Source organism: Cervus canadensis, chromosome 11 (assembly GCF_019320065.1).
Source record: "Cervus canadensis isolate Bull #8, Minnesota chromosome 11, ASM1932006v1, whole genome shotgun sequence".
Taxonomy (NCBI): Eukaryota; Metazoa; Chordata; class Mammalia; order Artiodactyla; family Cervidae; genus Cervus; species Cervus canadensis.
In genome coordinates this window covers 29,727,159-29,754,658 of record NC_057396.1, presented here as the reverse complement: position 1 = coordinate 29,754,658, position 27,500 = coordinate 29,727,159, and the positions used below count along the sequence as shown (strand labels likewise).

The 27,500-nt window shown below is 39.4% G+C and overlaps 1 protein-coding gene across 15 annotated transcripts in view; it reads left to right on the top strand.

Moving 5' to 3' along the window:
• LOC122449730 overlaps window positions 1–27,500 on the top strand; it is a 366,628-nt gene that overhangs the window by 296,941 nt on the left and 42,187 nt on the right. For 13 of the 15 annotated variants that reach the window (XR_006272003.1, XR_006272008.1, XR_006272007.1 and 10 more), the window contains one exon: window positions 6,401–6,486. Coding sequence is in view for 3 of the 15 variants with exons in the window: in XM_043481673.1 (XP_043337608.1) it covers window positions 6,438–6,486 (49 nt within the window). In the remaining 12 variants the exon portion in view is untranslated. Of the gene's footprint in view, window positions 1–5,776; window positions 5,962–6,400; window positions 6,487–27,500 lie in introns of those variants that run through there. The other 2 variants (XM_043481675.1, XM_043481674.1) reach the window with 2 other exon arrangements.

Below are 27,500 nucleotides of genomic sequence, written 5' to 3'. Positions count from 1 at the left end.
ATATATGTATGTCTATAGGTATGTGTATGTTTATATATGAACACATGAACATGTACCTATATACCCATGTTAGATTTATTACTTTGTACTTTGAGATGTGTCTCTAGGCAGCATTTTAGCTTGCCAGCCACTGTTAACATGGCTGTTTTTCTTTCTGCATCTCGAAGAACAGACTCCTTAAAGATTTTCCAAGATGATGTGAAAAACCATATTTTTAAAATCTGAATACTATCTGAATCAGCTTCATGTGCATCTGATGTAACCTTTCTTCCAGACTAGCCTGGCTGTGTTGATCATTTGTTTACTGATATCTTTCCCTTTTTCCACAAAGGACTGGAAGGGTTGGAGGAAGGCAGGTGGTGCTGTAATGAGAGGTATCTAATATGTTTTCTGTTCTTGGGGGAATTTGAGAAAGCGGTAAGCCAACTTATAAAGGAAAAGCACTATTTTGGCAATCTAGACAGAAAAGAATCCTCCATCGCAGGACTGGTTGTTGCACTTATTTTGTAAGTTAGTTCTTCCTCTTGTTGATGCCCTAGGATCACACAGTGTCCTAGCAAATGTGTCTTCACATTAGGGCAAGACAGTCCTCTGATTCCTGGCAGGCAGGACAAATAGCCAACAGGCGACAAGGCTGAATTTCCTGGGGTCTGGGCTACTTCAGCTTCCTGAATGAATGAAAAAATGCAGGTGACACTCCCCTGCCCCCAGGCCAAGCAGGTCACAGGGCAGTTGCCCAGTTGCCGCTGGGAGAGGCCCACCCTGTTCCTTTCTCTCCAGGTCCATTTTTCATGTTGATTGAGTCATGACGGCTCAGTGCCTTGTAGGGAAAAGGTCAGAAAGGACACCAAGGATCTCCCCTTCCCTAAAATGCAGGGCTCACTTGCATGCGGTCTGTTGTAAAGGATGGGCTGGCAGCTCTGGTTGGGGGGCTCTGTCTCTCTCTGCAAGTGGCAGGAGCAAACCCCCCATCTTGCTAGCTTCAGGGTTGCCTGGCTGTCTTATTTCAACTGAGGCAGCACAGCTTGCTTTAGCTTTGAAGTGTGAAAACCAAATACAGGTTGGCAAAGGGGAGAGAAGGAAGCCATGTAGCCTTCTTGGAGCATGAAGGCACACACTCAGCCCTACGCACTGAACACAGAAACTTTTCCCATCCCCTTAGCAATCCCTTGTCCCATGGTCTCTCCTGAGAATTGTGACGAACGCAGCAGCAGACCTGGTTGGTTGCCCCTTACTGGGGCTCCTTTCTCTGGCTGGTGGGCAGATGCTGTGAATTTCTCTCATTTGGGAAGAGTCCAACCTATGCCCCCTTCCAACTCTCTGGTGTGTGTCTTCCTAATCTCGTGACAGTGAGACCAGAACACACACACACACACACACACAGGCATGCACACACAGGCACACACACAGACTGACACACACACACAGGCACACACATATAGGCACACACTCAGGCACACACACACACACAGACACACAGACCTGACTGTGGTGTGTCCTAGCACCTTGAGCAATGATTTAGGCTATTTATTTTCTCCCCTTTCGAGGTCCTAGAGAAGATTTTAGAATTTCTAATACAGTAGACTGAGAAGGGAAAATATTGGCTTCAACAGTACAAACATCTCTGTCCTGAAAGAAAATGTTAATTTTCCCCTAAATCAAATGTTGACATCTATCGGCTGCTGCCGAAGATGTGTTACTCTGGGTGGGAGAAGGTCTCTGCTCCAGAGCGTGGGTATTGAGCCAGAGTCTGTCCTCTGAAATGCTAACTGGTTTAGAATCTAAACAGGCTTGGTTTAGAGGTTTCATGAATCGTTCCAGTTAGCTTTTAAAAAGCTGATCTCTCTGGGATGCCCTCCTGAGCAGGGAAGCAGGGGCCAGCGTTCCCTGCTGGGGAACGCCATCTTTCCTGCAGAAGCCAGGGCCCCTTCTGGGTGTCTGCAGTGATGCAGGCACTGCTTGCCTCTGCCACGAGATACAGGCTTTTAACTGGAGATGGGAGTGGGCAGTGGGAGAGGGCCAGCTGAGTGGGGAGAGGATGGAAACCACAGGCAGAGGGAAATTTCCAGAGTTAGGTGCTTTACCTACCCTTTTCCCCACTGCCCCCAAAACACACAGTGTAAATACTCTTCTTTGTTCAACACCTATGTTTTTAAAATTCCAAATTGAGTTCCCTCACCCACTCTCTCCCTCCAACTAGTCACACACACACACACACACACACACACCCACACACACACACACACACACACACACACACACATGCACCCTTTTCACTTGTTAAGCTTGAAAAATGATGATATATACAACCAGCGCGCTTTGCCAGTGCGCACGGCGAAGGCCAAGATTAATGCAGGAGGTTGGTGCAACGTTGCCGCAGAGCAGCGTGATCAGAATACAAGATGGAGTGCAGGGGGAAAGGCCAAGAAATATGTCTGTGCTTGGAGTTTACACAAGTCTCCTTAGCAACTTGTCTGAATTTATTTTTCCCTTAATGTGTGTGGGTTTCTTCCAAACCCTGAGTGAAAGGGGAGTGGAGCTTCTGAGTCCCCCCCACCCTTCCCCTTCCCTGAGGGTGAAATCCTTGAGTTGGTGAGCAGAGCCTTTCTCTCCTTCACCAGCAGCGCCTGCCCGCCGCTCCCCTCCCCCGTCGAGGTAGCTCTGATCCTCTGCTTTGTGACTCTGCGGACTGTTGGTAGCTTTCCAGAAATTCTCGTCTCCATCTCCGTGGGGGAAGGATGGGACCAGTCTCTGACGGCCACAGCTGTGCGGATTTCTGCCGCAGCGCCCCGCTCCTGGTGCCTGCTCCCGTGTGTGGCATTCACGGACATGTGCCTGTTTACACACCAGCATGTTGTAAACTAAGGGAGAAACAGCACCACTCCTTCCATCTCAACTATTTTTTAAAAATTTTTCTGTCTTGTTCATTTCCCTTTCTGTCTTTCATCACCTCCCAACACACACACACACACGCACATGCACAAGATCCTGTAATTCTAACTAGAAGATGAATATAAAGCTATGAGAAAGAAAAAAAAAAACCTGCCTTTTAGGAATCTGATATGTTGGATTTTATGTGACCCAGGCTTGCTTCAGGGGAGACGACCATAAATACTGCAGTGGTTTTTCCCTACAAGCGCTTTACCTGGAAATAACTCTCAGGCAGTACTATTGCTGCCTTGTTGGAGCCAATGTTGAATATAAATCTTCATATTTCTTCTTCTTGACCCTTCTCCTTTTAGAGTCAGGGGAAATAAGAAAAAAAAAAAAGGAATCCTAGCCAAAAAACCATGAAGGTTTGATTCTGGCTTTTTTACAAACAGATGTTGCTTGTCATTCTGTTGTTAAGTAGGCACCAGATTGGATCAGGCAGCAGTGTGTGTGTGTGTGTGTGTGTGTGTGTGTGTATCTCTGTGTGTGTATGTATCTGTGTGAGAGATAGAGAAAGAGAGAGAGGGACAGAAGAAGGAGGGAGGGTAGGGGGGCAGAGAGAGAGAGGCTTGGAGGAGAGAGAAGGAGTGTGTTGGGGGGTAGATCAAGGGCCAGAAGGCAAAACCAGATTGATTTGGGGGAAAGTTGAGATAATATAGATGCAGATTTTTTTTTTCTTTCCAAACTTTAATTTGATGGAGACTGTATAAAATCCTATTCTATTTGGTTGATTTTTATTGTTCTGAAAGAAGGGAGAAACATGGGGATCAGTAGATGTGAAGAGCCCTGGATGAGAAAAACGAAGCTCTCCTGGGGTGTGGCGCAGAGAGAGGGCTGGAGGCTCCCCTAGAGGCATCTCTGCCCTGGAGTAAGGCAGAGGTCCCTGTTTCAGTTAAACTTAGTTTCTTGTGTCTGCTGGTCTCTTCTTTTTGTAAGCATCACTGTGGAGGTTCCAGGCGCTTTTGTACTTTTCCCAAAACAAGAATCTCCTGTTTTACTGCCAAGGTTCTAAGGAACACTGACTCTTTACCTATTGCCTATCTCCTTTCTTGAAGCATCCAAGCGCTCTAAACTCCAGTCTCCATACCCCCAACCCCAGCTGCCCTGTACCCCCATTAATTTGTAACTTTCTAATCCAATTGTGGTCTGCTTTCTCAAAAGCAAAACATAGCTTTGAACATGCAAGTGTGTTAGAATAGCCTGGCATATAGAAAGCTTTGTGCAGCAGATAATTCATTTATACCCAAGAAATGAAAGACATCTGATTTTTTTTTTTTTTAATATGTCTTCATGTTTCCATACCAGAGTCAGGGTCTTCTCTGTTTTTAAAATTTTTAATTCTTGTGAAAGCCTTTTGGCTTTATTAACCTAGAGCTAGAAAGGAAGTTGTAGGCTGGCATCCTTACTTGCATTTTAAAGAGGAAGAGAAATTGCCATCCTGAGCAAACTTAATGCTTTCAAAAGTGAAAGCGTTCTCCTCAGCCAGCTGCACACGAAACAACTTGTTACTGGCCGGCTCTCTCCCTTTTGTTTCTTCGGGTGTGTCAAAAGCAAATTTGCTTCCAACTTCTCACTCTTCAGTAGTTGGTCCCTGTTATACCTCTGTTGTAAATGAACACTTAGTGGGCTTAAGATCGTTTTTAAATGATACCCCCCCTTGCCGCCAAAAAAGTCCACTACTCCAATAATCTGAGGGCATCTTTTGTTTTAGTCCGATCTATTTTATCCTATCACGCCATTTTTCATGTCTTTGTTCCTTAGCCGACCTAGCCACACTTTCATTTTGCATCGTACATAAAATATTCATTTTTTTTAATACAGGGAGCGTTTGGTAGGAAGGTTATAAATAGCAATTCCTAATTTTCCCTTTGCCTGAAAGGAACGCGAAAACCATGGCATTGCTTTGCCAGTCTCCTCCCCCCTTTTCTGGTCAGTTTTTCCTGAGGAGAGAAGGATTCCTTCTACCTAAGCTGGCTGGCCGGGGTGCTGGAAGCCTCTGCGTGGGGTACTCCCACCACGGAGGCTGGTGTCCTGGCGGCCAGATCGCAGGTAGAGAAAACATGCTGGGATGCGGGGCACCCATGAATTACTCTTGGAGCAGCACTTGCTGGATGCACCTCTTTTGTTGAGGTGATTGGATCTTTCTATAAAGGGCTGCAGAGGGTGAGAGAAAAGACATCAGGAGAACTGGAAAGCCACAGGGAGACAGACCAAGAGTAGCTGTCTCTCCTGCTTCGTTATGTTGAGTTAATGCCAAGGGTAGACTTGAGCTCTCTCTCTCTTTCTCTCTCTCTCTCCTCACCTTTCTCCCCCCCGCCCCCCGCCTTTCTCCTGCCCTTCCTCCTTCTGCTTCTTCCTCTTCCTTCTCTCCCTCTCTTCCTCTTTCTCCATCTCTCATTTTCTAATTCTCTCTCCTTTCTTTTTTTCTGCCTCCTCCCTCCCTCCCTTCCTTCCTTCTTTCTCCATCTCTCACTTTCTAATTCTCTCTCTTTTTCTCTCTCTTTGTCTCCTTCCTCTCTCCCCCCCTCCCTCTCTTTCTTTCTCTCATAACAGGTTGAAATTGCTCTTTCTTTTCAGCTGAACTGCTCTTTTCCGCCAGGACAAAGGAGATCTGCTGAGATTCTGTACGAGGGATCCCTCCTAAACAGAAGGAGGGTGGAGGGCAGGGAATCTTCCTGTTGGTGTCATTCTGCTGACATCACCATGAATTTGGTGTTCAAGTCCACAGCCAGGCAAAACTCAAGTACATTTTCCCTTTTACAAGCAGCTGCTCAGTGCGTTTTCCTTCCTTTAGTAAAGGAACAATGAAGGAAAAGCAAACCCTGCATCTAAAACCTGGCCAATGAAAAACTGTTGGAATGGAAGCCAAGAATTCTGCTGGGCTGGAGGGGGACAGACTCCTGAAGCCACCACAGTCAGATACTTTACGTCTATTTTAGCGGCCCCATCAGCAGAGAGAAATAATGACTCCTGAATCATTTCAGAATCAAAAAGTTAAAATGATGTCTCAGTGACGCTACCTCGTGCCAGGTAATGATTGCCCAACTTGATTATACCTTAACCATGCTTAATTATTGATAGGCTATCTCTTAATCATGTTTAGGCAAATGAGCAGTTTGGTATAAAACATCAGAATTTGGGAGTGTTCCGAGACGTCCCATTCCTATTTGATCATTTTTCTGGTAAAATCGTTCTCAAGCTTCATCGGTAGCCAGGGAAATTCCAGGAAAAATATGAAAGTGACTTATTTGCAGAACCTCTCTATCATGTGTAGTTCTGGAAATGAAGAAAACATAACGCAGCCCAGTGTTTTTCTAGAGTTACTTTTATTTCAGTCTTTGGTGTTCTTTTTACTTTCATTTTGGCATTAATTCTAGTTTAGCTTTGTAAAAGAGTTGGGTGACAAAAAGAAACCAACCACAAACCAAGCAAAGAATCTTGATCCTTTTAAAATAATTTTATTTTCCAGACGCGGGTGAATGGTTTGAAGATGCTGGCCTAGCAAGATGGCAACAGGTTTAAAAAATAGGATTCATAAGAAGTTCCTTTTTTCAGGTAACTACATTTTTCTAAAATTTCTCCCAAACCTTCCATTTCCTCAAGTTATTACAAGTTTATAGAGTATGCTTGAATGATTTAATTATGAAAGTTAACTGCATTTTAAGCTTTGTTTTTCTGACAATAGTAACCAGCTTTAGAATATTCAGTGAAAAGAATGTTCAATTCTCTGGAGTTCAGAAAAATATTTTGAAAGTTATTGTTTAATAGTGCTTATTATTTCTTTTGACAACAATTTAGGCAAAACTCATTTGAAACCATCAGGTGTCATTCTTAAACTCTGTGGCTATCTTCAGTAATTGTACTTAGAAATAGAAGTATTAGAAGATTGCTTCTAAAAAGCCTAGTGTATGCTTTGAATTCCTGGAAGATATGGCTTCTAAAAATTGTGTAATCATCGATGCTTTGTAACATAATAATTGCATAACGGTTGATGTTTTAACTTTAGTCCTAGATGAGTAATCTAATATGTCTGGAATTTTATAAAACTGTGCTTACACAGGTCCAGTGACAAAGATTTAAGCTCAGCTATCATGATATAAGTAGATTCTTTTCCATGCCGTTGAAGGACTTTGTGCCACTTAAATATGTTTAATAACACAAATGATATATTTACTTGATGAATTACCTTACCCTGCATTTACCATTGTTTTTAACTATTAGCCTGCATTTCCCAACTTAATTGTTACTATCTCCGAGAGCCCTGCAGAATCTTGCTTAAGAAAGCAGGCCAAACTTTGCTCTGAAAAGAGCCCTTATTTTTCTGTTCAACACAAAGAAGGTTCTTGAAGGAGGTATTCAATTAATATTGGGAGGAAAATGTCTCTTCCCAAATAAACCATTCTTCTACTAGATCGGTATTTGACTTTCTTTTTTTCTGCAACCTAAGCATCTTCTGATTGCTCTTTTACTTTTTAAAAGTAAAACTCTAGATTGTTTGAAAGTTAACATTACAAAGCCTTTAGAATGAATAACTTTTTTCTGTCCTATATTTTCCAAAAAAAAAAAAAAAGACAGAGGCCCCCAATTGAAACTAACATTTACAAAGGTGATTAGTTCTTGAATGACTCAGTGTAATACTTTGACAGATCTTCATCCATCGCTGATGAGTATTGCATGCTGTATTTTTAACAAATGATAACAATTAGTTCTCATCACTTTGCGAGCCTAAGCCTATTCCTTTTTATTTTAATAAGAGCCCCAGTGTCACACCCGTTCCAGCCATCCTCAGCGGTGTTCAAAGTGCCCATCCTCAAATACCTCTGGCCCCATGCCCTTGTCAGGGAGATCAAAGGAAAATAAGAGGCTTGGCGTTTATTTTAAAATCTTTTATTTTATAAAGGAAATGAACATTTTAAAATAACAGAAAGTCCAAACCATTTTTGAAGTGACTGGTTTGGATCCTGCTTGCTTCCACTTGGGATTGTTGTTTCTTTGGATCTAAAAGTCAAGCCACGGAGCTGCAACTAAATTCTCCGTCTTGGCAATCTTCACAGTCATGCCCGCGGCTCCACCACGATTAAACAGGCAGACAACGAAGTGTCTATGAATGGTTGCCTCTTCATCCCTGTTTGACCCACTGTTGGTTTCCTGCTTTTACCTTTTAAATTGTGTGCCTAGGGGCCTCTTCTTTTCTCTGAATAATTCCCAAATTCATCTGTCTTTTTTGTTATTACGAGAGCCTCCTACATTCTTGAGATAGGAATAAATGTTCATATATCAAGGCAAAGTTCTATTTTTTTCTTTGAGAACCAAAATCTATAGATATTGCTGACAAAAATTGAAAAGATCTCTTTTTAGGTCCTACAAAGAGATGGAGGCATATGTTTTTCCCAACTTCTCAGAAGAGAGGTGATTTTGCTTTCCATCATTTGTCCTTGAAATACTCATGCTTAAGACTATGTCCTCAATAAAATTCATGAAAGGAGTCATTAATGAAAGATCATTGTCTGGGCTGCCCCATTCTTACTTGTAGAACATTGGTTTTGAAGAAAGAATGTTATGCTGACAAAACCCTTTTATAAGAAGTCCTTAGAAATATATTCATTCCCACAACCTGGAACAGTTATGCAGGGAGCCACTATACAATTTCTTTTCTGGTTCGGATTTTATAAAGTATGCCTAAACTTGCTCAGTGTTGGTGTTTGGACCAATAATGGGGGTGGGGTGAAAGTGAAATATAAGCTTTTCCTGAAGAGGAATCTTCCAAATTAATAGAACTGGACATCTCCTCGCATAAGTTTCAGAAAATACTTACAAGCCTGTTGGCGGTGCTTGCTAGTTTACTATTACTGTTTTCTGGAAAGCACATAGGAAAGGAAAATTTCACCGTCTCTTTTTTCATGTAATTACAGGTATTTAAAAGAATGAACTTGCATTTGGGCTCGCCTATGTTTCTCTTTTTCTCTCCCCATAATTGAAAGACTTTTCTTTATTCTGCTGTTTTACCATCCATATGTCACTATGTTCAGTTTGTGTGTTAAGGTCTGAATGAATGAGTCTTCTGTAATATGAAACAGTGAAATGATGAGATTGACCCCAAAGCCCATTGTGTCTGTGGGGGAAAGTGAAAAGGGAGAGAAGCGTATGGGGGGGAACACAGAAGATGCTGCTCGACTTTTGCCCTTTTAAGAGCAGGACGAAGTCTTTCCACTTCGGGCGTGAAACGATGGAATGGCAGAGTCTTTGGTTGGACTAACGATGTTAACATTTCATTTTCAGACATGTCAGACCCCCACACGAGAGAAGATACTAAGGCCTGTTGCCACAAACCCGTAGATCCGAACTTGTGGTGATAGTCCACACAAGCTTGTGTCTATAGGTATGTGTCTGTGGGCGATCTCACAGACCACGGGCTCTGCTTGTCTGCCATCCAAATCCCTCCCATTTCCTTGATTCTGCCTCCCTTTCCCTTAGCTTCTGCTATGAGGGGTAGACGTGGAAAGCGGAGCCAATGAGGAGGAAGGAGACCTTTAGTCCCGAAATGGATGAGGCTCTTCAGTGATCAGTCTCTAGGTTTACCCTCAGGCCCTTCTCTCTTCAAAACTCCTCTCAAGCTGTCAAACAAAGAACCTGGGCTTGCAGGCAAGGCAGCAGGAACTGGGGTGGCTCAGACAATTTACTGTTGAGTTGTGAGTAGACACATATATAAGGGTTTGTTTTGTTTTCTGTGAGCCTGCCTAATTGCTTTCAAAGCTGTCATGATCTTTTTTGGAAAGTGACAGAGACATGTGTACAAGACCTGTTTCACCCTGGTTTGGGTTCTACCTTACAGCAGTTCTTCCTCTCCCATTGTGCTCTAAGTGCCATCAAATCAGTCTTTATCTTTAAAAATAAAATTAACGAGGGGAATGGATGTGCCTAACTATTTATACTTCTGGACTGACCATGTAAGAAAAAGAATTTTTTATAAAAAAGAAATGGCCCATTTAGGTCCAGCCTCATATTTGTCCAGAGCTGTTTTATAACTCTTCACCATGTTTAAAAGGCTGGAATGAAAATAATTCTATCCCCTTGCCTCTTAAATGTCACCATTGTGCCAGGATTGGAAAGCCAAACTGACTCCAGATCAGAGCAAAACTGGCTATATTTGTCTCATTCCAACAATGTGAGCTGAAGAGTCTGTAAACAGAACCCAGGGTGAAAAGTTGATTAGATTTGGATGACTCCAAAACTTTTGCATTCCCTTTTGGTCAAACATAGCACCAAGAATCCCCTTAAGATATAGATATATATATATATCTATATATATCTATAGGTTAAGCCTCGTTTAACAAAAATAGTCAATATGAAGTAGTTAGTTACTGAGTTAGCATCAGCAAAAAGTTTGACATTCAAATGGATGCTTTTTTTTTTTTTTCACTAAATGCTGTCTTCTCCTAAGAGCCGCACAGCTCAGGGGTAGATAGAGCTCTTTCTTCTATCAAATGAAATTTTATATGTCAGAATTAGGAAGGCCCAGATATAGATGGACATTGTTTAAAGAATACCAAGCTCTGCAGATGCTACATCCCGAGGGTGTTGTCTGTATGTGTTTCCTTTGTGTTTGCTCTGCAAAGCATTGAGGAAGGCTTGTAGATCTCAACTTCCAGCTTGGCAAGAAATCAGAGTTTTATTCTAGAATGATGGAACATTACATCCCGAAGAAAAAGTCTGTCCCCATTGGTGTGTAGCATGTATAATTGTTTGCCCAAGGCCTTTATCTACCCATAAGCAAACAATCTATTTGGTTGGTTTTACATGCCTCTTTGAAGCGGTTGACTTAGAATGGTGCAAATTAAGCCTGAACCTTCCCTGAATAAATGCTTAGGTTTTATAAAGGCAAAATCACATCTCTACACTTCATCCTTTTAACATACTATTAAATGTGCTACCAGGGGGACCAGTAGTACATTCATGAATCCAGGGGATGCTGAGCAGTCTAAATTCCCTCTATAGGAACAATGTTAAGACTGTGACATACAGTCACAGTCGGTGACTATCAGGTCATTTCTTTAAGGGGGTTTTAAAAACCCATCACCCTAAGAATAAAGATTATGCAAAGTAGTCCATCTTTTCAAAGTTTCTAAAAGGCCTAGGATATGATTCTTTGATTCACCTGGCTAGAAAATATTCTAGTGGAAAGCCCAAAGCCCCTGGACACTGGCCATAAGAAACAGGATATTAAATATTTTACAGGATGATGAAATTCAGTATTTTTCCCTTCTTCTGTGTTCATGAATGAATGGTTCTGTAGCTATTAATTATTCCCTTGGGACTTGCTCAGAGTGGACTAGATATTTTACAGGAAACTGCAGAAAGTAAAATAACTTCAGGTTTTCCTCAGAAAGACTCTAAATTTTAGAGTCTAAAATATATATTCAGTAGTCATTGCTGCATGCGGGTATAGAGAAAATGGGTATAAAATGAACTTTTTCTATTAAAATTCTCAAATTCTCATTATCAAAATATATTCTTGAAGCTATACCACCAGGATACAGTTTAGATTTTTTTTAACAGAAAAAACTATTATTCCAAGAATTGTATTTGATAAAGCAATTCACCCTTCAGCACCAGAGTTTGGGGAGAGTAGGGGAACTGATGTTTAATTTTGAAAGGGTTTCTTATTTGCATTTCTAAATTAATAAATGGATTTCTCTTCATGGGAAGACAATGATATTTATAGGACAGAGTTAACTTTGAATTTTAAGTTAATATGATTTCTTATTTTTCAGTGTACTTACCAATCACTCCTCGGCATTTATTATGTGCTCTGGATCTTTGTCCGCTATACTATTTAACCCCATCAAATGTCACCCAGCGTCTCTAATTGAGATTTTAAAAGTTCCTTATATCTGTAATAGTGATGAAATTTTACAAAGAATTCAGTATGAATGACTCTTCCAAATTCGCAAAGATTTATTAACACCTAATGGAGTAGGAAGTAGCAACTCAGCCCAGTATTCTTGCCTGGAAAATTCCATGGTCAGAGGAGCCTGGCAGGCAATAGTCCAGGGGGTTGCAAAGAGTTGGACATGAGGACTAAGAGACTGAACACACACACATACACACACACACACATACACACACATACACGCATACACACATATACACATACACACATACACACATACACACATACACGCATACACACATACACACACACACACATTAACACCTAACATGTTGCTCAGTAAACTATGAGTTGGAATAAAGCCACTTTTTTATTTCAGTGTAACTAGATGGCTAGACAATTTATAAGATATATTCACTCAACAAACCTTTATGAATGCTTTATGAATGCTTTGTGTTGAGTACTTTGCTAGAGGGTGAAGATATTACTGACACCAAAAAGCTGATTGTCTGGTCAGGAGTCCCTCTGCACAAACGCTTGTCAGCCATATTGACACATACTGTAATGAATCACGTATTTTAATCATAACATTTGTCCAACTTCCAAACACCAAATCAATACAGAATATGTTTACTAGTGGGGAGTCCCTGCTTTTCCATAATCTCAGACATTGTTCAAGATTCATTCTCCCTTCATTTGAGAAGATTGCTGCTGGTAGCGCTTAAAACCTCAGTAGTCTGAGAGTCTGTATGTATTCAGAAAACCTTTAAAGTGTATTTTTTAAAGTTAAGGAGTACAATAGATTCTCTATACCTAAAGATATGTAACTACTGTTCTCCTATAAATGCTACTTATTTTATTTTTTCCTTTTCTTTTCAATAAGACTTTTATGACATCATCCCATATCATAATTGCATGTTGTTATTACATGCCTACAAATATTTACACTAATTATGTAATGAGCCATAATTGCACTAATACATGATAATGGGCTAAAATCAGTGTAAATAAACAAGGAAATTCACACAACCAAAAGAGCAGGGCGTTGAAAACCATTAGTATTCTAAGAGCAACATCTTTTTATCTTTGACCCCTAGAAGAAGAATGTACATGGAGAAGGATGAATGTTTCCATTTCCAAATATTTAACAGCTCTGTAAGCTATACATTTAGATGAATATACTAGCATTCTAGTACACTGAAACTCACCCTCTCTTTGTTGTATCTTCTTTTTCAATCTCTCACCTGCCCTTCCACTGCCTTGTTTCCCATTTATAAGAGTTATATCCTAGCTGTGTTTATAGGATCAGGCAAATGATCAGTCAGTACAAGGAAAATGAAGGAAATTCACATTCAAAGGAAAGAAAATGAATTCTATTTTCTTTTCATGTCCCAGTGGATGTTAAATTATATGCATAAGTTAGGATCTAGAGGCAGAGGACTCAGAGTTACTTCTTGAATTTCTATAGGAGATCCAGGACTTAAGGCATGTTTGCCAGGTTGAATACAGTTATTCTGCACTTTCCCCCACTCTGGAATCTTGATGGCAAATCCACCTTCCTGTGATCGCAGTTGCAGTGTAAGTGGAAGAACAGGGAACCTGACATAAAATAAAAAATCACCTAGCCCTTAACTTTAGGTTCCTTTATACTCTCACTTAATCCATTCGTTCATACATTTTTGTTTTCATGAACATGTTTTGAAGTCCCTACTATGTGGCAGGTAGTAGGCATACAGGTGGCACTAGATTTGCAAAGGTGAGGAGTGCAACCTCATCTTCAAAGAGCTCCAGGTCTAGTGAAGGAGACAGAGAAGTGATAATGTAATGGTGTATGCCTACGTTTGAAATGTGTGTATGAAATCATGAGATAGAGAAAGAACTCTTTAAATTGAGGCTTGAAGGATGAATGGGAGTTTGCTTGGTAAAAGTAAGTTCCTAGTCTTTCCCCAAAACCAGGTAGCATTGATTCAAGAGAGGCAGCCTCCTCAAAAAAGCAGCTTTTACCTCCTTGATGTCAGTATGAGGGAATAGGGTTGGAAAAATTGGAGAAACAATCCTTTGCCAAATTAATTGAGTAACGCTAACTTCAGTGTTTGATTGTCACCATAGAATTATCACTCTTTGATCCCTGTGTGCCCACACAGATCCTCCTCCAACTGTGTAGGTTAGGCCCAACTCCTTTGAGGAACAACCTTTACCAAGCAAAACCAGAGTCCACCTAAGCAATGAGGCGAGATGGCCCCAGTGTAGTCCTCATTTGGAAAATACAAACACGACCAAATATGGGAACATAAAGAGACGGGACCTCACCAGCCTGGTGAGTCTATCAGCTCCAGCACTGAACTGGGCCTGAAGGTAAAGAAAAGATCCAGTTTTAAAATGAAAAGTACAACCAGGGAAATTTATTCCTTATAAGGGAAAAATAAAGTCCGCATTTTTATACATTGTTAAAAGAAAAAAAAACTGTTAGGGATCTTTGTGAAAAAGTGCTAAAGTAGTCTAGTTTGGAAAATTGATACCTTATAAATATGTCAATTACATGATATACCTGATAAATACTATTGAATAAATATTTATCATAACTTCTGTATTATTTGTTTATCTCTAATTTGTTCATTGTCCTTTTTTCTGTATCTTCTCACCATATTTTGGCTTAAACTATTTGCTTTTGTCTACTGACCCTTTAGAGATTCTGGTTTTTCAGTTTCACGTTTGTCTTCCCCATTTTCTCTCCAAAGATGTGAGTTTAAATATTGGTCTACTTTCATTGTTCTATTAACAGATACCAGAGAATGTTAGAGTGATCAGAACAATAACCATTATATAATCTTTCTATAATTTTCATGCACAAATAATTTTAAAAAGATTGATCTCAAGTATTTCCTTCCTTCCTGTCTGCACAGCAATCTCGTGCCAAGGTTCTTGTGTTATTTTCTTTACCGTTGAGCCCTTTGATGGTCTCTTGTGAGTGGCCCAAATAAGTGAGAGCACGAAGAACAATTATAAGACTAACTTGTAATTTCATTGCTTAAGAAATGGTAGCTTTCCAGCCATTGTGACTGCATGCTCCCAGGTTGAGGTAGTAGGTTGTATAGTTTAGAATTACATCAAGGGAGATAACTGTACAGCCTCCTAGCTTTCCTTGGGTCTTGCACAAAACAACATGCCAAGAATGATCATGGTTCCTCCAGGCCTTTTTTTTTTTCCCCTAGGAAAGCCTATTAAAGGTAAGATTGGGTAGTTATTTTATTGGTATTTTAGAATTCATGTTTCATTTAGTTCTTATACCCATGCTATATTTTCATGTTTTGTTTCTTTGGGTTAGATTTTGTTTTACCAAAAACATGAGACTTTGAGAGATTCAGATTATCAGTTATCCATTGTCAAAAGATTGCTGAATAACAACACAAAAGCTCAGTAGCTTATAACAATAAATATATATTTAGCTCATAAGTCTGTGGATGCATGACTGAGAATGAGAATTTTTTTCTGGTCTTGGTTGTTCTCATTCACTCTGGCTGTCAGATGTAGGATGGGTTACTAGAATGACCAGGACAATTCAGATCTATTCCATGTGTCACATACTCCAACAGGCTGGTCCCAGCACATTCTCATGGTGGAGGAAGAGGAGCAAAAACAATAACAGGCCAAATGACTTAAATATTTTTTAAAGCAAGCTTATGCCTACTTTATGCTTACTAATAATTCATTGGTCAAAAGAAGTCACATGACCAGGCATGGCAACAAAGTTTCATGGTAAAGGGCATGAACTCAGAAAGGCATGACAGATCAGACTGTTTTTGCCACATTCTACTTTCTTGAGTTTCACCAAATTGAAAGCAATCATGTATCCTCCATCTTAGGAAGCTCCCAAGATCAAGAATCATGTTTGTGAATTCACACTTTGGATTTTGGGTGAAGCCAGTCTTTGAATGCCGTTTATATCCCTGTTAATGAGTGTGATATCCTCCAACCAACTTCCTCGGAGAAAACACCAAGAGACTGAGATGGCAGTAGTGTGGATAGATTGTTTCAGCGTATAAGGCCTTGTCATTTCATGGTGATAACTAATGAACAGTGGAGATTTTTGCCTGATTTAGACTGACTTCATACAACCTTCCCTGGTAGCTCAGATGGTAAAGCGTGTGCCTACAATGTGGGAGACCCAGGTTTGATCCCTGGGTTGGGAAGATCCCCTGGAGAAGGAAATGGCAACCCACTCCAGGATTCTTGCCTGGAAAATCCCATGGACCATGTAGTCTGGTAGGCTACAGTCCACGGGGTTGCAAAGAGTCAGACACGACTGAGCGATTAACACTTTCATACAACCTACACAGCATATGAGTGGCGCTATAACTCAGTATTTTGGCTGGAGTTGTTTGCTCCAAGTTTGGATACTTCTCAGTAGAAAATTCAGAAAGGTTATCGAAAGTGATTAGTGAGGTTATTCTATTCATTTTACTATTTTCTGACACTTGAATACGTAACGCTTGTAGAAGAGAATGGTTTTGCTGTATAACTATAGCTGTCTCTTCACCACCACCTCCTGCTGCTACATTTTTAAAAAGATGTGATCACTGTATCACCATTTTAATTCCATGCTCAAGTATTTTCATGGTGAATCATAGTGACTGTGACATCACTAACAGGTCAAGGATAACTAGTCCCAATTTAATGATGAAGCACAGCAAAAGGTCCACTGTTATTAGGCCACCATGTAGGTCTACAGCAGAAATAGGAGCAAGACCTTCAGGCTTATGTATGGTCCTCATTTCTTAGCTAATTCATCCATCCTTTAGAAGAGCCTGCAGCCTTGCTCTGGAAGATACTGTCATTACTTTGTCACATTTATTATGAGTTTGATGGGAAACACAGTTACTACCTGTGTCTCTGTTGGCTAAGAGTTTGTATTAAACATCTGTAGCCACTTGACATATAAGGACCTACTTAGTCTTGTTTATACATTTATAAAGCTTTTTTTTTTTTTTTCCTAAATCGAATTACCTTCCCATACAAGACAATAATATCCTCTCCTTTGCTGTGGCATAAACTTGAGTGATTTCACACAGCCATAGTTTCCAAAGGCAAAGTAGTGTTTGGGGTCTTGTTTCTGAAAACAGACTAACTTTCATTATGGTTGAATTTCTCCTGACTTTGTAATAAGGTTACATCCACCAGAGTTTAAATCATGTCATCTTTGCTTTCAGAATGACTGTGGTATCGAGAAGGTCATACCTTTGTGTTTTTCAGCTAGTAGCTCATGGTAGGACAAAGAGTTTGGGAACTGCATGGAAAATAAATTATGGAGGCTACTTTAGATGCAACTTAGTCTCATCAGTAATAGATGGGTAAAGAATTCTCCAAAATGATTTCATTCCTTATCTTCATCTTTGGTGAGTATGGGTTCTGTTTCCTCAGGGAAACTCTTCACTGAATTTTATATCTGAAAGTCATTCTTAGTCCCAGAAATCCCAAGTACACAATTAATGCAATAACCATATCTTATCTTCTGAGAATTAATCTTAGGATTTAAGAAGAAAAAAAATTGTTGCAGCATGCTACACTTTTTAATACCCTCAAAAGTTATAATATCTATAGTGGGTGATGTGAATGCTATTTTAACTTCTCAGAATCTAGTGATTTAGCGCAGCTATTTTCTAGCACGCTGATAAGTTTCAAAGCATAGACATGTTCCTGGCAACTTGACCATCTTCATCAACAAGAAATGTTTTGCTGGCACAATTTAAGGAGACTCTGACAGTTAGTATGGCGAGTTTATAAACTTTCCTGAAGACACGTCACCTGTACTTCTTTATTTGAGCATATCAGATTCTTTTTGACTTGGTTTATCAGTAGAAGCATTTAACTAGTACGTGATAACAAAGTCAACCCCTTCTGGTACTGGGTGATTATACATTTCCAAAGTCGTTCTTGTCAGGACAAACACTAGCCTTCTCCAAGTTGGTTTTGGTTCATGTCTTCACTGAGCATTTCTGAAGGACCCAGGGAGGAATAAGTAAACCAAGTTTTTGTTAATTCAGTCAATATATATTGGGTTTGCTAAAGAGTTCCTTTGCGTTTTTACATACGATATTGACATCTTAACAAAATTTTGAGCCAACCCAATATTTTCTAACTATTTAGTGCAAGTTTGGACTGCAAATAGAATAATACTCTACCTCATTACTATTATGGTCCCACTATTTCCCCGACATTCTTGCCCTCCAAATTCTAGCTCCACAACACTTGAATTTCTGTTCTGAGAGAGACTGATCTTAGATGATCTTTAATAGTTTCTTTCTCTAATAGTTGTTCTTCTAAGTTCTATTGAACACTTCCTTTAAATAGCATTTATCAAACTTTAATTACTGTGAACCCCTCAGGGATCTTGTTAAAATGCAGATTCTGATTTAGGAGGTCTGAACAGGGCCTGAAATATGGCATTCCTACCGACTCTCAAGTGAGGCTGGTGCTATTGGTGTGTGGAGCACACTTACTGGGTAGCAAAGTTTTACATCATCAAATGTTTCTAAATTCCAAGATGGTCAGACACCAAGGCTGAAGGAAAAACATTTGGAGACTGCTTCCCATCTTTAGATAAGTACAACAGATTTCCCCTTTAATTGCAATTGCACAGTTTATCTTTTACAAATATTTTAGTTTCTTTCACTAATATAGAACCCTAAGATGCCACACTATGAAAGTTGCATTTTAGAAACAAGGACCTTGTGACTTTGAGTTTTGTCCTAAGATCTTCATATGACAATGGTTATTCATGCAGTGTACACATCCTCAATTAGAGCCTGTAAAGAGAATCCACTGGGGCCATGAGTGCAGGCACCAAGCCTGGTTTTGCCATACTCAAGTAATTTAAGCCTCCTGAACATCAGCGCCCAGTTACGTAAATCCTTGGACCAGAACTGGTCTGTTCTGAGGGACTTTTCAAAGGAATATTCTGCGATTCTAGGACTGTCATTCAAGAAAGGTAGATAGATGGCAGTGACTAGAATTTTACTTCTTAGCCTCCGTATTCTCCTGCCTTATAACATAAAAGTGGAAATTTCCACTTCTAGGTCCGTATACCGTCAAAGGGACATGAGCAGAATAGTAAGAAACAATTTGCAGCAGTGGTTCCCGCACCAAGCTGCTAACACAGAAAGCCACATTAAGGCAATGGAAAAAAACAGCTTAAGAAAACAGTAAATATTAATTCCCTTGTTCCTTCCATGGTTTGTAGATCATTAGGATAATAAAGAAAAGTAAATTAATTTCTGCCTAGTTAATGTCTGTGAACAGAGTTAAAAGCACTGAATATCATTTTACAGTAGAGATTATCTCAGTGGTAAGCAAGAGGGGGCTATGTCGGGCATGTGAAATTCACCACCTCCTTCCCTGGTTCCTGTTTGAGCTCTTTCTAAACAAAAATTATGTGCTTCGTGCTCCACCGCCAACTGCAGTATGGAGCACACGAGAGCTTCTGTGGCCCTTCTCAACCCTTTTCCATCAGTCACAGAACTCCCACTGTTCTGTGCTAATGCAAAATGCAATAACGTGTAGCATCAGGACATCTCTGAGTCAAGAGGTTAACGGAAAACACATCTCCCATTGTGTTCCTGCAGCTCTGATACTGTTAATGGTGAAAACACCATGGAGACAAATAGATCTCTCTTTATTCAGGAAGCTTTGAGTGAAGAGAAAATATATATGACATCTTTACAACATGAGAGCCCTCTCTATATGGTGCATTAAGGAAGGATGGGGGAGGGGAGAGGCTCACATAACATCATGCTTGATAAAGCTTGAATCTTGTCTAGAGGGAGTTTTCTGTTGCCTTCGTTTTCATTCCGTTGCTCTAATATTAATAAATTCTTCCAGTTATGGCAGGGGGTTGGGGGAGAGTGATATTTAATCTTTCAAGGTACAAGTTCAGAGAAAGAGGACTCTTCGGAGAAGTATAGTGGAAGCCTTTATGGAATATCTTCTAAAATGTGTCAGGAAGAGATGTGTGATGACATAGCTCCCTTTCTCATCCTACTCTTATATATCTTCCCTTTCTCTGTTGTATGCTTCCATGCTTCCAGGTAGAGATTATGGGCCAATATACTTGTGACAGGGAACCAAGGCAAAAAAACCCCCCCAAAACCCACTTTATAATTATGTTGAGAATTTTAGTTAAAAATTACCTGAAAGTAGACTGAATGTTTTATATGGCCATATAAAGATGTCTGATCTTATTATCCATTCACTTGAGAATGTCCCTTGGGAAAATCTTAGTCAGGGTTGCTCCTTGTTCCTATAGAACTTTAAAAAGAAGTTTGTTTAATAGTTTATGAATTGCGATCAGAAGCTAAAATTGGGGTGTTCTGTTCTTTAGGACCTAAAGACTTTTCAGTCTGTACTGAAAAATTCTGGGTCAAGAATCTATTTTGGGAGGGTATATGCACAGGTTTAGATGTACCAAATAATTATCAACATTTTAATGTTATGTATAGTTTTTGAGGGAGTTCCCTTGTGGCTCAGATGGTAAAGAATCTGCCTGCAGTGCAGGAGACCCAGGTTCAATCCCTGGGTTCTGGGTCAGGAAGATCCCCTGGAGACGGGAATGGCTACCCACTCCAGTATTCTTGCCTGGAGAATCCTATGGACAGAGTAGCCTGGCGGGCCACAGTCCATGGGGTCGCAAGGAATTGGACACGACTGATTGACTAACACACACACATAGTTTTTGAAGCACTTGAAAGATATACATTATTGATTACCACTCGATTCAGTTAGATGACTCCCCTGGGAGGGGAAGAGTCAGTATTTGCATCCAGCTTTTGCATTGGACTGGACACTTTGGGGATGTGTTTTCAAACCAGGCTGATGTCCTTCAATACTGGTACTCTAATTATTGATTCTTTTGCATCAGGGCAGTCACATTTCATGTATAAAAGTTCATCAAGTCTGGGAAACAAGGAAAGAACTTTCAGAATGGCTCATTGTTTAATGAATAAGGCCCCAAGTGTTCTGTGGTTGCTGTTTTAAAATTTGAGGAAAATGTATAGAATCCAAATCATAACTTGAATTCCATATTGGAGCAGATCATGCTCAGTTGTGAGGCTGCAGGGTTATAGCAAACTGTTGTTGGTCAGCTGCTAATAAGCAACTTCCAAGCATAAATGGGACACTCATGTTGTGTGTTCTGAATCCTCTAAGGGTTCTTCATTAATCTATTTATAGCTTTTTGTTATTGAGTAATGAAATGCTGCTAATACACTGGAACCTGTATGCAAAACACATTAAATCAAGCATAATTCAAGGAGAATGTATATCCCCAAAGACTGAACAGAAAGGTGCAGAGTGAACTTATGGGAATTAAACTTTGTGGGGTGAGGTGGGGTGGGCTGGGATGGGGAGAGTAGACTTTTTATTACCTTTCATGACCACCAAGAAGCAGAGTTTTCTGGTTAACCAATATAGTTTTTGGGACTTCCCTGGTGGCTTGGATGATAAAGAATCCACCTGCAATGCAGGGGATCCAGGTTCAATCCCTGGGTCAGGAAGATCCCCTGGAGAAGGGAATGGCAATCCATTCCAGTATTCTTGCCCAGAGAATCCCATGGAAAGAGGAGTCTGGCAGGCTACAGTATGTGGGATCACAAAAAGTCAGACATGACTGAGTGACTAACACACAATATAGTTTTCAACAAAATCTCCATATATGAGATTCATGAATGACCAAATTAAAAAATAAAGATTATATTCTGCTTAAGGCTAAGGTTGTTCTAAATATGGTATTCTTGAAGATTTATAAGTTGTTTAGAATTCAGTATGCTTCAAGACCACCATTATCTTATATAGTTATTTAATAGTTGATGTGTAGAAGTGCCAATTACAGACCTTACATTGGCAGAATATTGGTTAAATTAGATTTCACCATTTATGTTTCACAGCTTAAGCTGGAAACTTGTGTTAATATTGACTGTGATCTCATCTAATGGAAAAGTGCCAAAATTCTCTGTTGCAAATGAAACGCTCCTCTTAACCAATCTACCAAAATTCTTAGTTATGAATACAGCATATACATTATCCTGTGATCTTGGGTGGTTCTAAATTTAGCCAGTTCTCTTGGCTATTCTCTGCCTTGCCAGATGTCCTGTCTACCTTTTCCCATCCTGTTCTGTGCTCTTGGAGGTTGGCCTTCATGGGCTGTCTCAACAGTCTCTTGCCTTCTGGCTTCAGCGTGTGTTTGGTGAGAGGGAAGCACCAGCAGGAGACCCAAGGGAGCATGCAGTTCAGTTTCGTGCGTATCAGCCCTGTTGCCTTGTTCTCTCAGACCTAGGTGGTGGATGACTTCCTCTCTTGTCAGTCCTCAGATACCTTGGCATTTCTTTTCAATCTCTCTTAACTCTGCCTGATCTTTGCAAATAACACTTTGACTAACTTCCCTTTGCTTCCCCATCAGAGTCTGCCATTTTCCTGTCCAGACTCTGATTTTCCAGCTAAGTCTTTACAAGCTAGATAACAGAAATTAGTCCCTCACATCCCACCCTGCGCGGGACATGAGGGATGGCAGAGTAGATATGTATCTTCTCCGTAATACCATAAGCTCTGGAAGGGCAGGGACCATATTTAATGCCCTTTATAACTGTCAGCAATACCTGGGGGTTGGCCAAGGTGTTAGGGCTTAGCCCATGGTGCATGCTTAGTGAACATGGAGAGTCTTACTGAATTCCTCTGGGATCCTTAAATTTGTTATTGGCTTAAAATGGATTGTAAGCTCTTGATGTAGGATGTATACTTCAGAAAGTCAAGGACCACATTTTTTTCAACAACATTTTTAGTATACTCTCATGTGAGTATACTACATGAAATACTAACTCAATAAAAACAGAAGATTTACTCCATGGGTTAGGTTGATTTGTGTTTGGTATATGAGAAATAATTATGTTTAAAATGTTTAGATCTAATTTTTCTTTTACATTATCATTCCCTACTATTTGTCATTTTTTCCTATTTGTGTTGTTTTTTGTATATTTGTTTATATGACTTTTACCTCTTCATTTGTATTGACAGTTTTCTGAAAATAATGTGGGTAGAAGGAACATGCCTGGTGCAGTTAAAATAGGACTTGAGAACTGCGGAATAAAAAGAACAGGTACCAGAACAGGTTCTTCACTGTTTCTTTGTAGTTCACATTGCCAGTTTACTGTTTGACTTTCACCATAATGCCAGACTTCTCCATACTTTGTTTCAAAATTATTCCCAATTCTATGAAATGTAGCAAACATAGAAATAGAAAGCGCTTTGATTCTGAAAGTAATAAGCTGTTATCATATTGTATTCTACTGTACTCACTTCCTACTTTGCTCAAACCAATGTTTTAACATCTAATTGCTCCAAAATTTGAGAAAATAGGAAAAACAGTTTGGGAGAATTTGCCTTTTGACTTCCAAAGAAGGGAAACTGCCTGGTTAGTTCAAAGAGCCGACTCCTCACTGTTCATATTTTGAAAACAAGATCATTTCTTCAACAAACAGAGGGGGTTGAAACACTGTAAACTTAGATTAAGTTAAACTTTGTGTCTTCTTGATAAGTGAAACTGTTTAATGATAATTTTATTAGTCCACTTGGGAAGTAACCAAAGCACTGTTAGATAAGTTAAAACCAAAAAAGCACGGAAAATATTTTTGCCAACTGTTTCTTCTTGGCCTCTTGGCAAAGATCAACAATTACGTTCCCTATCTAGGGACTATCTCTTGTGGGCCAGACCGGATGATCTAATAGGTCTTTATAATCTCTAAATACTGTGACTTTTATCCCCAAGTGAACTACATAGTTTATTTACATAGAAACACACTCACAGGCTTAAGGAAATGCAGTATGACTAATGGTAAGAAAAATGAGCCAGGATGACTTAAGTGACTTTTTTTCTAAATAGGATAAGTAAATTAAAATCATAGACGTCCTCTCTAGTTCTCTTCCAGCATCTCAATATGTAGATCTTAGATGTCAGAATTTCCCAGTAGTGAGTGAGTTTCATACCACCAGCAAATTATAAACATGTTTGCCTGTTAAATCAGCAAACCTTTGCTGTGCTTATCCAGAAAACTCTTCAGTGGAGATTTGGTTTAATTGTTTTAATTTCACATTCTGTTCTGGGCACATGGGAAATTAGAAATGTTGGGAATGATGGGAAAATAAAAATTGCTAGAAAAATATGAGCATTATAAAGAAAGCATATTCACTGTGCATTTCAACATTATTAAGAATGTGTTTTTGTAACCTTGGGCTACATTTATCTAGATAAATGATGCATTGGGAGGAATCTTATTATTAATAAAAAAATTGTTTCCTCAGGACTCTGTTGGCAAAGAGAACATTTTTGAGGTCTCTTTTCTTTCTATATGTTATACAAATATTTCATGCTTTCTCCATAAGGTAATATTTTGAATAGTGTATCTGGGACTAAAATAAAAATATTTGTTCTTGATGCTTTATAATTTTTTAATCAAATCTTCTCCATACTTGACCTTGGCCCCCCTTAAAAATAAATATAGGGACAGTCAAGAGGTCTTATTTCCAGAAGGCTTAGAGTTTCTCGGTTGATTTCTTGCCAACTCACTCTTCTACACAGGGTAGAAGAATGTGGCTAAGATACACCAATTGAGCAGGCAGATAATAAAATCCTAATATTACCCATAGATTGTGTTCATGAGACAACTGGACAAATTTCAGGGTGATTTTTATTTTCAGAGTTGGTATCCGGATGCTGATCCTTTCTGATGAAAATAGTGTTTATGAGGAATTCTCTCTGGGGGCTTGATCAGTGAGACACCCATTCCATTGTGCTGTCTGCTTTCAGAGCCCTGAAGTATCATTGGGAAATCCCTTCTATTTCAGCCCTGAGGAGTGGGGCCACGTAAACATCACACATTGTATTCTGACACCCTATGGCTTATTGCACAGTTATGTTGCTCATCCATAAACTAAAGCCTTTCTTAAAAGATGATTATTTTTCCACAGGTTCCCTTATAGTATATGCTGAAAGCCCCAGTAAGTCACACCCAGTCACCTCTGGCATGGGAAGACAGTTCTCATGGTCATTTCCGATATGGGGTGAAGCATGATTTCTCATCCCATAGTCTCACAGTTTAAGTGAGAATACCACCCTCATGGACATAGCTCATTTGACTAATTTATCTCAGTTTAGGTTCTCATCAGGGCTTCCCTGGTGGCTCAGATGGTGAAGAATCTGCCTGCAAGGCAGGAGACCTAGGTTTGATCCTTGGGTCAGGAAGATCCCCTGGAGAAGGGAAGGGTTACCCATTCCAGTATTCTTGCCTGGAGATTTCCTAAATTCTAAAGGAAGCTGAAGCTCCAGTACTTTGGCCACCTGATGAGAGCAGCAGACTCTTTGGAAAAGACCCTGATGCTGGGAAAGGTTGAAGGCAAAAGAAGAAGGTGGCCGAGGAGGAGATATTGGGTAGCATCACCAATTCAATGGACACGAACTTGGGCAAACTCCGGGAGATAGTGAGGCACAAGGAGGCCTGGTGTGTGGCAGTCCATGGGGTTGCAAACAACAAAGTATCTCATCACATATTCTACCTTTGACTTATCTTTGTTCTCAGTTACTTTCATAGCTTATGCTTTGAAATGATCCTGTCTAGGGCTTATTCATGGTTGAGGATACCTTTGTTTTTCTGGTTTGTGTCTTCCCAAGTCAAGCTGGAAGGTCACCATCTGTGTCTGTGTCCCTCTCACCTCCCTCAGGCAGCTCTTTTTTCTGTGTTCACGTAATACTGTGTTCAAACAGCTACCCCATCATACGATGTGAATGTTACACATGTCTGTTTTACTGATAGTTTTTGTGAGTTCTTTGATGGAATGGACACCATTTTAATCATTCTTCTCTTCCCAGGCTGACACATAATAGTTATTTAATAAGTGTTGGTTCAGTGGAATCACATTTTTGTTCAGTAAACAATTTTTGACAGGTCTGTGATTTAGGAAATATTAAACTCAGATAACCCACCTTTGTATACCCCACACTTAAGTTCTGTATTATAGTATTCTGTAGCATCTAGAGAATTTTTTTCCTTTCATTCTGCTGTTGTTTCAGTGCACAAGATTGAATCTGAAATAGGGTCAATAGCCAAGTCAAAATAGGGTGCAACTGAAGCTTGGCTTTTAAAAAGTTTTCCTCAGGATGTTGGGAGTTTCTAGAAATTAAAGGGTTTATTAAGCTACAAGAGCAAGAACAAGCCCTAAGAGAAGTATTTGCATGCATATCAGAACAAAATTGACTAAGTTTCATCACTTGATTTTTTTTTCACAGTAATCTCATGCAATTCCCTTCAATGGGACAAAAGCACTAGCGAAGTCATCTCCCTTGATATTGTACCCTTTTCTGCATTGCTCACTGAGTGTGGATAGAACTGTCATGGTCCTGAAGATGATGGATGGTTGTCTTTGATGTTACTAAGCTTCCACAGTTGTTGTAGCTTCCTACTGAGTTACATTTCTAGTAGAGTTTTTGAAGTGTTTTTTAACTAAGGAATATATTTTATGATTCTGGTGGTGGTGATGGTAATTTGTTTCATTAGTAATCATGGTGCAAACAGAGTAGACACTAAATACTAAGTTACTTTTTACACTTAATCAAAATTTTAAAAGTCCTTCAAATAAAGTAACGTACCATTACAATAATATCTATTCAATTTAAGAATTCATTGAATATACTTAGTCTTCTGTTATCTTTTACTTTTTAATCCCAGGAATGAAATAAATCTTGCTATCTAGAAGGATTTCAGTACAACTGTACCTAAAGAGTTGTTGTTACAATAATTAATGTTTCTCCAATCAATTTCACTTTATCAAATGACTGTTAACTTACTACTGTTTTGTTTGCTTTTTCCCCATGTCTATTTCAGGTTTTAATCTATCAATAATATGAGCTACTAACAGTGTTTTTACTCTTCTCTGTTTTACATAGATCATATTATATATACATACATACTTTATGTATATTATGTCCATACCCATATTAGGCATATATGTATATATATACACACACACACTTTATATATATATATACACACACATGTGTCTTTTTGTATAGATATATATATACATCTATAAAGTAGTTTACTGAGCATTTGTGCTAGGTGTTGTGATGAATGCAAGATAGGTATATTTTCTGCCCTCAAAGATCTTGAAATGTAGTGAGGAGAGTCAAATAATTACTTAAATATACAGATGTACTAAGTACAATTCCAGAATGCTATGGTGAGTCAGAGAAAGTGAATATTTCCAAATATTGAAGCAGAGTAGGCTTCATAGAAGAGATATATTTTGAGTTGGGGCTTAAAGAATGGGTAAGATTGTGAAGGATAGTGATTAGGGATAAGGTATTTCTGACAAGAGGAAAATATAAATAAGGGGCTTGATTAAAGAGAAGAAGGACCTGTGTAAGAATGGAAATAGTCCATTCAGGCTTAGACATAGTATGAAAATGGATTTAATAGAAGATAAGTCTTTATAAGTAATCTGAAATCAGTTCTTCAAGGGACTTTATTTTTTTTATTTTTTATTTTCAAGGGACTTTAATGCCATGTAAAGGTATTTGGAATTTTGCCAGGTAGCTATAAGGAGCATGTAGGTTGATTAACTGTGTACTTTAAGATGATTAATT